This window comes from Mastigoproctus giganteus, chromosome 8, assembly GCF_048544385.1.
Source record: "Mastigoproctus giganteus isolate SK-2022 chromosome 8, ASM4854438v1, whole genome shotgun sequence".
NCBI classification, from domain to species: domain Eukaryota; kingdom Metazoa; phylum Arthropoda; class Arachnida; order Uropygi; family Thelyphonidae; genus Mastigoproctus; species Mastigoproctus giganteus.
This window is the reverse complement of record NC_143582.1, coordinates 24,416,181-24,429,210: the sequence shown is the minus strand read 5'-3', so window position 1 is coordinate 24,429,210 and position 13,030 is coordinate 24,416,181. Positions and strand designations below refer to the sequence as shown.

The following is a 13,030-nucleotide window of genomic DNA, read 5'->3' as shown; positions in this document are numbered from 1 at the left end:
AATACCTCTTTGGTTACCATTGTTGTTTTTTTTTTTTTTTTTTTGTAGTTGTTGGCGCATCGGCTTCTGTGGCCATAATGCACCTCCCAAATTTTTTTTTGCAGTACTTTGATCCAAGCCCGAGGCGGGATTCAAACTCGCAACCTTTGGGCTGCCAGGCAGGCACTTTACCCACCCGGCTAGCCCGGTCGGCCACCCTTGTTGTACTGGATTGTTATTTGATTGATTGTAGCCTTTCTATTACTTTGAATATGTCTTGTAAGCCTCCATTTGCCTCTTGCATCAATGATGCCATTTTCAACAACAGGATTGCCATTGGCTGAATGGCAATCCTGTTTGGTTATTGGGCCAAACTTGATAACCCAAAACATAGTTGTACATAAAAACAGCATTGCAGTTTCCGAGATAATCACACAGGTGAGTCTAGTGCAAATTACCATGTCACATTCAAAGTCAATTAAATCTTTTACCATGTCTATCCTTGCACTGAATTGCACACACATACAGCATCCCTCATATCCGCCCCCAGCTATATCATAAAATACAAAGAGACAATGCTTTTACTGAAGGAGGGCTATTTCATGAAAAGGATAGGTGTACCCAATAAAGTGGCCACTTGGTGCATACTAGGATACTAATTAAGAAAACATCTGGTTAGAAAAAAAATTTTAAATATTGATATGGTCATATCAAATGTGTTCACTGCTTTCAACTTGAGCACCCACTAGTTGAAATTCATTGTTTTAATACTTAATTATGAATTTTACCTCGGTAATTATTACTGAGACATCTATTTCTTTTTCTATTTTATTTTTTTCTTTCATTCATGGACATGTTTCTAATCTGGTATGAGAGGAAATTTAAAAATTTTTATTTTTTATTAGCTAATGCATGAGAAAAGAAATTTCTCACATATTAGTTAATCATAAAACACTTTCAGAGATGTTATGTAAAAGATGCTATATTACTCATGTCTGTTGCTAAGTCACTTTTTGAAGATTTCTGCAAAAATAGCAAAATCCCATCAGAAGTTAAGTTTCTCGCATCAAATTGAGGCACAGAGGATTAAAACTTTAGAATCACAGTTGCTAAGTGGCATTCAAAAGGTACAAATACCATTTGTTATAATTAAATGGGCTGAGAGATGTTTTGGATATTTTCCAACTAGCAATTTTTGGGAATAACTATTCAGTGGTCTTTGTGTAAAAGATTTTTTTCAATGATACTTCCATACCTACCAAATTAAAATCCAAAAAACTTTTAATACAGGTCTGTCCTTCAACCAGAATACCATTCTGGAATACTTCCTCCAAATTAAGAACAATGAGAAGTGATTAATGCATGCCACATTATGTGATAGGAAAATTACATGTCATTATGAAATGAAATAAACCATATTTTTAAATATTTCTTGGTTTCTATATTTCATAAGTACTTAATTTTATCCCTGGCAATTGATTAAGGAATTAACTGGAATGATATTCTAGACTGCTGTATATAGCCCTCATCCTAACACAAAAAGTTCAATATGGCCTTCATATACAAAGACTGGATACTGAAACAAAGGATACAATTAATAAACTGTGTAGAGAAACTCTACTTGGTTATCAAAACCATTTAATCAGCTGCTTGATGGAATAAAAATGCATACATAGAGTAAATAAGGAATGAAAAATTTGGCTTGCCACAGCAATATAAACAAGAAATAGCTGCCAATATGATTAATATCATTTCTGGAATACTTAAAATTAAGGACTGCCACCAGCAAAAAAGTTGTCAACAATATCCTCACTAAATTACAGACCTGTCAGCTTAATGTCTGTTCCAGGAAAAAATAATGGAGTTACTGGTTAAAGAAGTAATGCAAGACCATTTAAGCTGGAATGCAATTATACTGCACGTCTGCAAAAAAATAATTTTGACATCATATACTTGGATTTCAGGAAGGCTTTTGATACTGTTACACATAAAAGACTGCTGTACAAACTGGAGCAATAGTAGTAGTAGGGGCATTTGATGCAAGAAAGCAAGTGTATGAGCTTGTTGTTGTTATTTGGTTTTTAGGAGCATTAGCAACTAAGGCCATATTGCTCCGTGAATATGCGGTGGTCATTCCTGACCTTTTCACATCCTCCGTATTTGGTGGTGACGGGCTCGAACCTCGGTCTAATCAAGAAGCGTGTGCTATGCACTGCTGCTCCTTCCCACCTGGCTACGGAGGCACCCTGTATGAGCTTATGCAGCATCAGCCAAAAAAAAAAAAAAAAATCACACCATTCCCTCCAAATGCCTGTCCAGTTCCTCCTTAAATTTATTCAACCTATCAACTTCCACAATGACAGATGGAAGTTTGTTCCAGCAATTAACCACCTGCTGGCTAAAGGCAAATTTCTGCACATCTATTCTACATCTGTCTTTTCTTAATTTGAATTTATGCCCACTTAGGTTCGTAATCTGATCAAGTGGAAGGATCCCATCAGAATTAAGCGTGCTCAACCCATTCAAGGCCTTATATACCTCAATCAGATCACCGCACAGGTGCCTAGTCTCCAGCCACTGCAATTTGCAGAATTTAAGCCTCTCTTGGTAAGAGGATCCCTTCATTCCCCTCACCAATCTTGTTGCCCTTCTCTGTACACGCTCAAGCAAATCTACATCCTTCCTAAAATGAGGCCTCCAGACCTGTACGCAGTACTCAAGGCATGGCCTGACCATTGTCTTATACAGAGGGATAATCACCTCCTTTTCCCTGCTAGCAAAATTCCTATATATCATTGACAAAACCCCATGACCTGCCCTGGCAGCCTGTCTGCATTGCTCAGAAAACTTCATATCTGACTGCACAATTACTCCAAGGTCTTTTTCATTTTCTACCACCTTAAGTGTAGTATCACACAGTTGGTACGTTTCTCTGGGATTACTTCTACCCATATGCAGTACTTTGCATTTGTCAAGGTTAAACTTCAGTTGCCACTTCTTAGCCCATCTGCCCAAATTATCTAGATAATTTGGGCAGATGGCATTAAGGGGCAAATTACTGCTATGGATAAAGGGGAGAGACAGAGTGGTTATCAATGGCATTGCTCTTTGTGGACTAATTTTATTAGTAGAGTTCCTTAGGGTTCAGTGCTGGACCAAATATTGTTTAGAATATCTACTAACGATACTGATGATAGTATATCAGGCTTCATGTCTAAGTTTGCAGAGTGGTTAATGACAGTCATCAAAGAAAGTAACTGCAACAATATCTAGAAAAATTATGCCAATGGGATGAGAAATGGCAGTTGAAGTTTAACACTGACATAAGGACAGCAGTAATCCCAGATTAAAATACCAACTGTGTGATGCTACACTCAGCATAGTGGAAAATGAAGGAGCTTTCCTAGCAGGGATAAGGAGGTAATTGTCCCTTTGAACAAGGCAGTAGCGCTGTGTTCCTATGTACTGCCAGTAAGCAAAATAAAATTTGCAGCCTTAAATGCTGAATACTGATAAGCATTAATCAATCAGAAAACAATATTGAAAAAAAAATTTCGGCACCCTCTTGAACTGGTGCCCATAAGCGACGTTTACCTTGCCTGCCCACTTGTGGCGGCCATGGTTAGGCTGCAACTCGAGTACTGTATATAGGTCTGGAAGCCTCATTTTAGAAAAGATGTAGATCTGCTGGAACAGGTGCAGAGAACAAAAGGGTGCTCTTACCAATAAAGAGCTTCTGTTCTGCAAACTGCACCGTCTGGAGACTAGGCACCCGAAGGGTGATCTGAATAAGGTGTTTAAGGCTTTGAATAGATTGAGAAAGATCAGCTCAATGTTGATGGCATTCTTCCTCTTGCTGAGACTACACACAAAGGAGGTATAAATTCAAATTGAGGAAGGATGGTTGCAGGATCGATGTAGGGAAGTTTGTCTTCAGCCAGCAGGTGGTTGATTTTTAGCATTAGCAGAGGCATTTGATGCAAGAAAGCAAGCTTATGCAGCATCAGCCAAAAAAAAAAAAAAAAAAAAAAAAAAAAAAAACACACCCACTTCCACTTCACCCCTCTGTTCGTTCAAAATACCTGTCCAGCTGAGCCTTAAACTTATTTAGGCTATCAACCTCCACCACAAGGGATGGAAGTCTGTTCCACCAACCAACCACCCGCTGGCTAAAGGCAAATTTCCACACATCTATCCTACATCTGTCTTTCCTCAATTTGAATTTATGCTCTCTCAGGTGATTTTTCTGAGCTAGAGGAAGAATCCCATCAGCATTGAGCATGCTTAAACCATTCAAGGCTTTATACACCTCTATCAGATCACCTCGCTGGTGCCTAGTCTCCAGACACTGTAATTTGCAAAACTTAAGCCTTTCTTCGTAAGAGCACCCCTTTGTTCCATTCACTAATCTTGTTAGTGAATGGAACAAACTTATATCTGTTGTTGTGGAAGTGGGTAGTTTCAATAAATTGAAGGAAGAACTATACAAATTCTTGGAGGGGATTGAAGTGGATAGGGCTTTTTTTATTAGCTGATGCTCTATAACCTTGCTTACATCATTTGCTAATACTAAATACAGTGGAACATTTACATATTTATCAGCAAAAAGAAAATGCAAATTAAAAGTATTTTATTATTTTCTGCAGGCTCCAGGGTTTTCCTATCTGCCGCTGAAGAGTAACTGTACATTATTTACAATTTAAAGTTTAGCAAAACATCTTGATCCACCAACTTAACAGCAATGATTACAATGAAATAAGTCTCTTGACTGAGACCAATGTAGTTTAGCTGCACATTTGACTATATATTAAGACTTTCATCAGCTGAGAGCCAATTATACATCAGTATTTCACCTAGTCAGATATTACCTGTAAACTGATCAACCTATAGTGTTAATATATTGCGCATCAGTCATCCATAATACTTGGAACTCAGTAATTACAATATGTTGAAGGCACCAATTTTCACCTTCACATTCACAACTTATACAGATAGCTAAAACCTACCAGGTTGGTTACAATGAGGTCAGAAGTAAAAGGGATGCAATAACAGAAGAAAACAGCAGAACCTACCTGCCAATAAAAATGGAAGTGTTTATTGTTTTTGATTTTGGCCCAAGTAGTTAAGGCCATGAAGCATTACGGGGTTTTTTTTTTTTTTTTTTTTCATCTACAGATTGAGTATATTCTGTAGTCAGTTTGCCCATTTGCTAGATGAACAACCCTGAGTTCCCAGGAGAAAAAGGCATGCAGCCCTGACACTAATTAACTCGGCTACAATGTGGGGCAAAAAAATAAAATAAATAAAGGTTTCTCCTATGTGGACAGGATCTTACTCAGACTTTTTTCAGGTGGTGTAGAAGGACAGTAACCATAATCAACATGCTAACTGCAAGGGCAAAGATAGAAGTAAGTCTATTAGAAACATTTGACAGCATTTAATCTTTTTTGAAGGCAACTCATATTAGTAAACATTCCTATGCTTTCATCATTCCAGGAATGTACATTCATCACTCAAATACCTACTGTCAGAAGTAATTTTTTGTTTATATTACTATTGTAAGTCACATTTGTTATCACTCATTCAACATGTACACAAATTGTCATTTAATGGCTTTCTTTAGTAACCACATGGTGCTTTTTATCTTCTCAATTATTATTGGGAAGATAAAAAACACGATGTGGTTACTATCTTAATCTCATCTTCCTGTTTGTGTTTCTGGACCAGTTAGCATTCACATACATTAGCTATTGCAAATGGCTTAATTTCTATTTATTCACACAATGAATTACAGATATTTGACATTTCTTGACTGAGTGATAATCTGTAGTCCTGTAATTATAGGATGCCTGCATATAAGAAGAAAAGTCAACATCCCTAAAGACCAAAATCTCACCTACTTGTCCTAGGAACAAATGAGCCAAGTACACGAACAACGGCTTCAATGGATGCTTTCTGTTCTGGCCTTCCAATAACAACAATCAACTGGCCAATGAAAAGAGAATAGAGAAGATTCTTGGTTTGACAAAAGCTATTTAAAATGTCAGCAGCTATTTTTTCTGGAAAGATCAAACAACATCAAGCAAAATTAAATGTGTGACAGTAAATGTTTTTCTACTCATATCAATCATAGTATTATTTTACAACTTGAAACTACAAAATAATCTCTTAAAAAGTTACATGTTCCTGAGAACATGTAACATTTTAGTTACATGTTCTCGGGAATCAAAAATTTGTAAATCAGGCACATTTTCTCATAAATTTAATAACATAAGAACAGGAGGATGCAGAATGCAAAATTTTTACCATGCATTATTCTTTTAATAAATACATTGCACATAAGTGAAAATACAAGGGAAACTGATGCAAGGAAGCCAAGAAATTTGGCTGTACAAAAAAAATCATTTTTCTGTCTTTCGAATTAATTACTGTCCATTTTTAACAATTTATTTCTTAGATTAGTTTTTGGTAGTATTTGTGCATAGGAATAGTTATACTATCATGAATCTATTACCCCAATCAGCCCATTACAGCAGGCCCCCGTTATAACGCGGTTCACTTTACGCTGATTCGCTATAACGCTGTTCTTATATTATAACCCGTATCTGACTATAACGCTGTCAAAACTCACTATAACGCTATTTTACTAGCATACACATTGAATTTTTGGCAAATCCGTCTTCAGTCCGGTCTGTTTTGAGCCTTTTTTTTTTTTTTTTTTTGGCAAAAGGAGAAAATAGCCACCATAAAATTAACTACAGTAATTATTTTTATAATTTCTACTCTATGTACAAAATTGAAACTTTCAATATGCTCTATTTTCTTGGTGTGGATAGTTTCAAGGGAGAAATTCTTTTTTAGTACACAAGTTGAAAAAATTTACCATCCAGTGTCATATGCTGTTATGAAGTCTGCATTTTCTGTTCTGACCTGTAATAGAAAGATACTAAAAATAGATTTATTCCCTATCTCTTCTTTTGTTTTACTGTGGGAACTATAACTTGCGAAATGCTTTTCACACAATCAATCCCATGAGTGCTAAATGCGGTGCTGTTTCTTGTACAGTACAGTATTCTCTTGTCTTCTGAACTCCTCTGACCTTGTGGTAACCCGAAGTACATAAAATTTGTTTGTTTTACTGTTTTGGAAATTCCATAAACATTCTCCATGACTCACACCATAATTTATTACAATATTTTCGTGCAATAAACAACCATTTGATTTTACTGCACGGTAAAATCGAACTTTTCAGATAAATAAAACATTTGTCACCGTCTTCAGCTCACTTGCCAGAGGAATTCTAGATTTAATTTAATATCACAATCAGTGCAACACAGTTACATTTGCAGAGAGTTATGGCGGATAAGAATGAAAAAGCAACAATGTCTGGACGCGGTGCAAAGATTGGAAAGGTAAGAAAAACATTGAGTTTGAAAATTAAATTAGACGTTTTCAAGAGAATTGATTCCGGTCAAAGACAAGTGGATGTGTGCAATAATTTAGGACTGGCAGGTTCAACTGTAGGAACAATCATAAAAAATAAAGAATCAATTTTAGCAGCTGGAAAAACAGCTGTTCCCCTGCAGGCAACTAAATTGACCAGGGCTAGGCCGGCTATTATGATTGAAATGGAGAAACTTCTACATAATTTTATTGAAGACAACGTTCAACGTAGAATTCCGTTAAGTTCAATTATTATTAAAGAAAAAGCGAAGAGCCTATATGAAGATTTAAAAGAAGCTCAGCCCGAAAAAAAATGTGGAACCATTTAACGCTAGTAAGGGCTGGTTTGATAGATTTAGAACGCTATAACCTGCACAACGTAGCAATACAGGGAGAAGCTGCAAGTGCAGATCAACAAGGAGCCGAAACTTTCAAAAAATAATTTGTTAAAATTATTGAAGAGGGATGTTATACTGCTCAACAAGTTTTTAACATAGATGAAACAGGTCTTTTTTGGAAACGAATGCCTAAAAGAAGTTTCATATCGAAAGAAAAAAAAAACATGCCAGGCTTCAAAGCGGCGAAGGATCGGTTAACTTTGTTGTTGGGTGGTAACGCTGCGGGGGATTTTAAATTAAAACCCCTTTAGTTCACCATTCCGAAAATCCAAGGGCTCTTAAAGGTTTAGCTAAATCAAACCTACCTGTCATCTGGAAGGCTAATAAAAAAGCTTGGGTAACCAGGACCACTTTTCATTGATTGGTATGCTGAGTTCTTCTGTCCTGCAGTGGAAAAATATTTTGCAAAAAATAACATTGGTTATAAAGCTATTCTAATCATGGACAATGCGCCAGGACACCCAAGCAAAGAGAGCTTAGAAGACTTGAACAATCACATAAAAGTTTTTTACATGCATCCAAACACTACGTCTCTGATCCAACCAATGGACCAAGGAGTAATTGCCACATTTAAAGCGTACTACATAAGGAACACCTTTCCCCAAGCTATTAAAGCCATCAACACTGAAAATGTACCGAGCTTAAAGGAGTTTTGGAAATCCTATAACATTAAAACCGCCATCTACAACATTTCAAGTGCCTGGGATGAAGTGACTCAGAAAACCATGAATGGAGTGTGGAGGAAAGTTTGGAAAAGTTGCATAAAGCATTCCCAGGAACCTGATGATTCCGTTGAAAATGTTAAAACACAAATTGTTGAGCTCGGAAAAGAAGCAGGATTACACGAAATTAACGAAGACATCGTACAAGAGATGATCGACAACGACCGGGATGGCCTCTCTAATGAAGAACTAATGGAAATTATAAAAGAACAAGAGTTTGCTATTGAGGGAGATGATGATCAAGATACTATAGATGAAGAACCGATGAAGTCGCTGACTGCAAAAGGACTTAGTGAAGCTTTTGAACACTACGAAAAAATGTGTGATTATTTCCGGGAGAACGACCCTGACATGGAACGAAGTGCCAAGGTAATAAGAAATTTGAAGAAAGAAATGAATCCCTACATGCTGTTGTACAATGAGAGGAAGAGGGACAAAGCACAACCCAAAATCGACACATTTTTCAGTCCAAAGATACGAAAACTCGAGAGCACAGGGCCATCGAATTAATAAATTCATGATTTTCGTTAGTTAATTACCTCATAATTATATGTGTATATAATGTAGAATATTTTATATGTACAAAATTTTGAATATTAAATATTTTTAATTGACATTGGTGCATATTTTCACTACCATTTATTATTGATTAGAAAATATCCTATGGAATAGACCGCAACTCACAAATACATATGTTACCTTATGGGAATATGGCGCTCGCTTAGCGCGGATTCACTTAGCGCTCTGTTTTCCCGGAACGAACTATCAGCGTTAAGCGGGGGTCACCTGTACTCTTATAATGCTGTATTGTTATGTTAAATTCTATTGCCTGTTATTTTCTTTGGACCTAATTGGCAGCACAATCAACATGTTCTACACAACTATTCAATAACCATCATTTCATACGGTTAAGAACAACTATATTAAAACATGAAATAAGTATGTTGTGAATTTGAGAAGACTGTAACATAATTTTTTAATATCGTTATTCTTTTTGTAGCCTGAAGCAATGCTAAAAGATTGCATTAATGTTGAACTGTTAGACCCAACCGGATTCACAGATCTATAATTCAATTATCCACCAGATTCTAAGTAGTACTCTAACAATCAGTTCTTAAACAAACAGAAGATAAAGGTATAGGCCAACTACAGGTAATTCAGATTTAAAAACTGATGATATATTTGGAATGTTTTTTCTCTAGTACTACTGCTTGACTTGAACTATAAAGAAAGTTTCAAAGGAAGTATTTGCCAATTATATTTATGAGAAGCAAAATGAAATATGCTTCAAATTATGAAAGCAAAGTCATTGCTCAGTTTAATAATAGTTTTGTCATATTCTTTTTGGATTAATTAATTTAATTTGTTTTAATGATTAATAATCCTGAGAGGCAGTACCAGACCATGTTCTCTATTAGCAAAATAATACTCTAAAAACAGTAAATTATGCACATATGTCAATGTATTCACTTAGTTTAAATATTCAAAATTAAGTGTCCCTTTAATTTATCATAACTTATTTTGTTGCACGTATGAGGGTGGAATGAAAATTAGTGGCAAATTTTGGTAACAAGAAAAGTTTTTGATGAAATAACTTTAGATGTGTTCGATTGAGTCACTGTTACTGTTGTTTAGTTTTTAGGAGCATTAGCAACTAAGGCCATATTGCTCTGGGATATGAGGTGGTCATTCCCTGACCTTTCCGCATCCTTCATATTTGGTGGTGATGGGCTCGAACCCCGGTCTAATCAAGAAGTGTGTGCTACGCACTGCTGCTCCTTCCCACCTGGCTACGGAGGTGCCAGATTGAGTCACCTGCCATTCAGTCAACCCTATCCCAATTCTGACAGGCAACTGCTGCTTTCAGCATACAGATTCCTGTTAACAGTCACAAGAGACTGCTCTATTGCCCACATTAACTCCTTCAGACAGCAAAATTTCAAGACTCAGAAGGGGTTCCTTTATCATCTGAAACAGATCAAAGTTGCAGGAACTCACATCCATGATGTTCTAGCTTCTCATGCTAAAAAGGTCTTACCACACAGTAGTATGCACAACAGTGCATCATAAGTGGAGGAGCACCAGAAATGAAATGTGGAACATCTATATGGTTTCGTTGGCATTGCCAGATGCAGATGATACCTCCAAAATGCTTGGGGATAGATACTCTGTATTGAGAGTTCAGCTCTCTGATGGTTCAAGAATAGCACCAATCAATAATATGAATCATTTGACTGTACTGGGTTCCAGGTGAACTTTCCCTGGATGTCACTATTCAGTTGAACGGCATTTCATTTCAGGCTCATAAGCCTGTGGCCAAGTTTCATAAAGGGCTATTATATGGTCTAAGAATGTATCTCTTTCATTGTCATATGATTCAAGATAGGGATGAGCAAAGACATATCTGTGCCACTTTTGCAAGTGGCAGAGATATGTCACCTCACCAAGGATTGCTCCTTGGTAAGTGACAATGTAATGCAATTTTATACATCTAATGATGTTTTTAATGTTGCGACAACTATGAATTGGCTTATTTCAACCTCGGCAGCCAACTGGCATATCATTCAGCACCTGTCCACTACCAGCAGCAACGCATCTGCTTATCCAGAATAGTGGGCCATCTTGCATATTGATTATTTTGTGTAGCATCACAACCTTAGTGAAACGTTTTTGCCTATTACGTAACAGTTTGGTACGGCAATGCACCACACTTATGAGACATTAACTTCTTCAGCTTGTTCACATGCAGTGGCTGTGCACATCCAACAACTGTAGTGCCATTACTTTCCATTCTACTCTTGTATATGAGTAAAGTATATATATTTTTAACCAAAAATTTTTATTATGGAAAAATTTATTATTATTAAAGGAACTTGATAACAGTTCTCCAAAATACTGGTTAGCATGATGATGCATCAATAATAACATACCAGTTCCATCAGATTGTAGATGATCCAAAACATTCCATATATTGCATAGATTAACACGATGCCTGAAAAGAGAAAACTTTAATTGAAAAACATGTTTTTAAAATATTAATTAATAAAATTAATAACTGGTAATAAAATTAATAAAATAATTGGAACATTAATATCCAATTCTGATACTAATCTAACTCCATATTTTTTTTTTTTAATCTGAATTACATACTGCAAAAAATATTCTTAAAAATATATATCTAAGTTCTAACGTTTGGGTATAAACTTCACTATAAGATGTACTAGTTTACATAAGGAACACTGAAATTATACAGAGTATTAAAAGATGACTATTTTCCATTTATAAAGAATCTTAACACTTTCCAGTCAGCCATTTCAGTGCTAATTAGCATAAATAAATAAATCTTTATTTGTCCTACCAAACTAAACAAAGTGTTACATTGGTGAGGGACAAATTCCCTTCATGACAGTAAATGCCAGGGGATAAAAGTCAATTACACCGGTATCCCCAGGTGGTCACCCTCCCAATTACTAACCAAGCCTTAGGCTTGGTTAGTAATTGGTGCTAGTAGGTTAGTAATTGGCAGCATTGGTCATGCTGCTTAACTTTGGTTATTGGACAAGAACCGGTGCATTCAGTTTAGTCTCATCAGGGATAAGCTAAGATAAGGAAAATTAAATCCAAATGAAAAGAAACTGAAAATTCATGCTGAAATCTGCTGAGATGCCAATGAACACTTGAACAGCTATATGGGAAGTGCCAAAATTGTTCATAATTGGAAAGTAGTCATCTTTTAATAGTCTGGATAATTTTGGTGCTCCTTATATAGATAAGCAGGTCATGTATAGTGACGCTTATACTCAAAGGTTTAAATTTAGTATCAAGAAATTTAGAAAGAAAGTGGACTAAATTTCAGTGAAGTCTGGTCATTCTGCAACAACCAAATCCTTTGGGTGCACCTTCACTATGGTGGGACTGTTAGTAACACTGAGTATAATCCCATGTGCTACTCCTGAAATATGGCACCAAGTATACTGAAGGTGAGCATTCAGGTGTGAACTAATGCAAGCAGGGGTCAAGGTGTGGTGCCCAAACCACACTGAGGATTGCCACCCCCTTGTGTTACAAGGCAATACCAAGTGGTAGACAACTCTCATCGACTGGTGCAATACCACCACTTTGCTTATTTGAAGCTTCAAGTGGTGGAACCCAAGTTGAACGACAAATCCTTCCCATTCAATTATCGTCCCACTGAACTTCTATTCTTTCTAAAGTAATGGAGCTATCTATCAACCACCACTCCTAAACTTTCTAGAAAAGTTCCATCTGATCAACGATTGCCAGTATGGATTCTGTCAATGTCAATCCATTGGTGATATACTGGCTTATGTTACACATTTATGGGCAAATTCAATAGAAAAGTTTGTTGAAACTCAAACAGTTGCTCTTAACATTTCAAAGGCTTTTGATCATGTTTGCATTATAAGTCTTCTAAATAAGCTTCCAGTTTATGATTTGCCAACTGTTTTTTGTAATTGGGTATTCAGT

At 36.3% G+C, this 13,030-nt stretch overlaps 1 protein-coding gene across 1 annotated transcript in view; it reads right to left on the bottom strand.

Moving 5' to 3' along the window:
• The window catches only part of LOC150081371 (uncharacterized), a 101,026-nt gene that overhangs the window by 23,985 nt on the left and 64,011 nt on the right, over nucleotides 1-13,030 (bottom strand). Inside the window, exons 17-18 of the mRNA XM_090380186.1 lie at nucleotides 11,473-11,534; nucleotides 5,876-6,038 (exon numbers count right to left, since the gene is read on the bottom strand). Coding sequence (XP_090236312.1) covers nucleotides 5,876-6,038; nucleotides 11,473-11,534 — 225 coding nt within the window. The remainder of the gene's footprint in view (nucleotides 1-5,875; nucleotides 6,039-11,472; nucleotides 11,535-13,030) is intronic.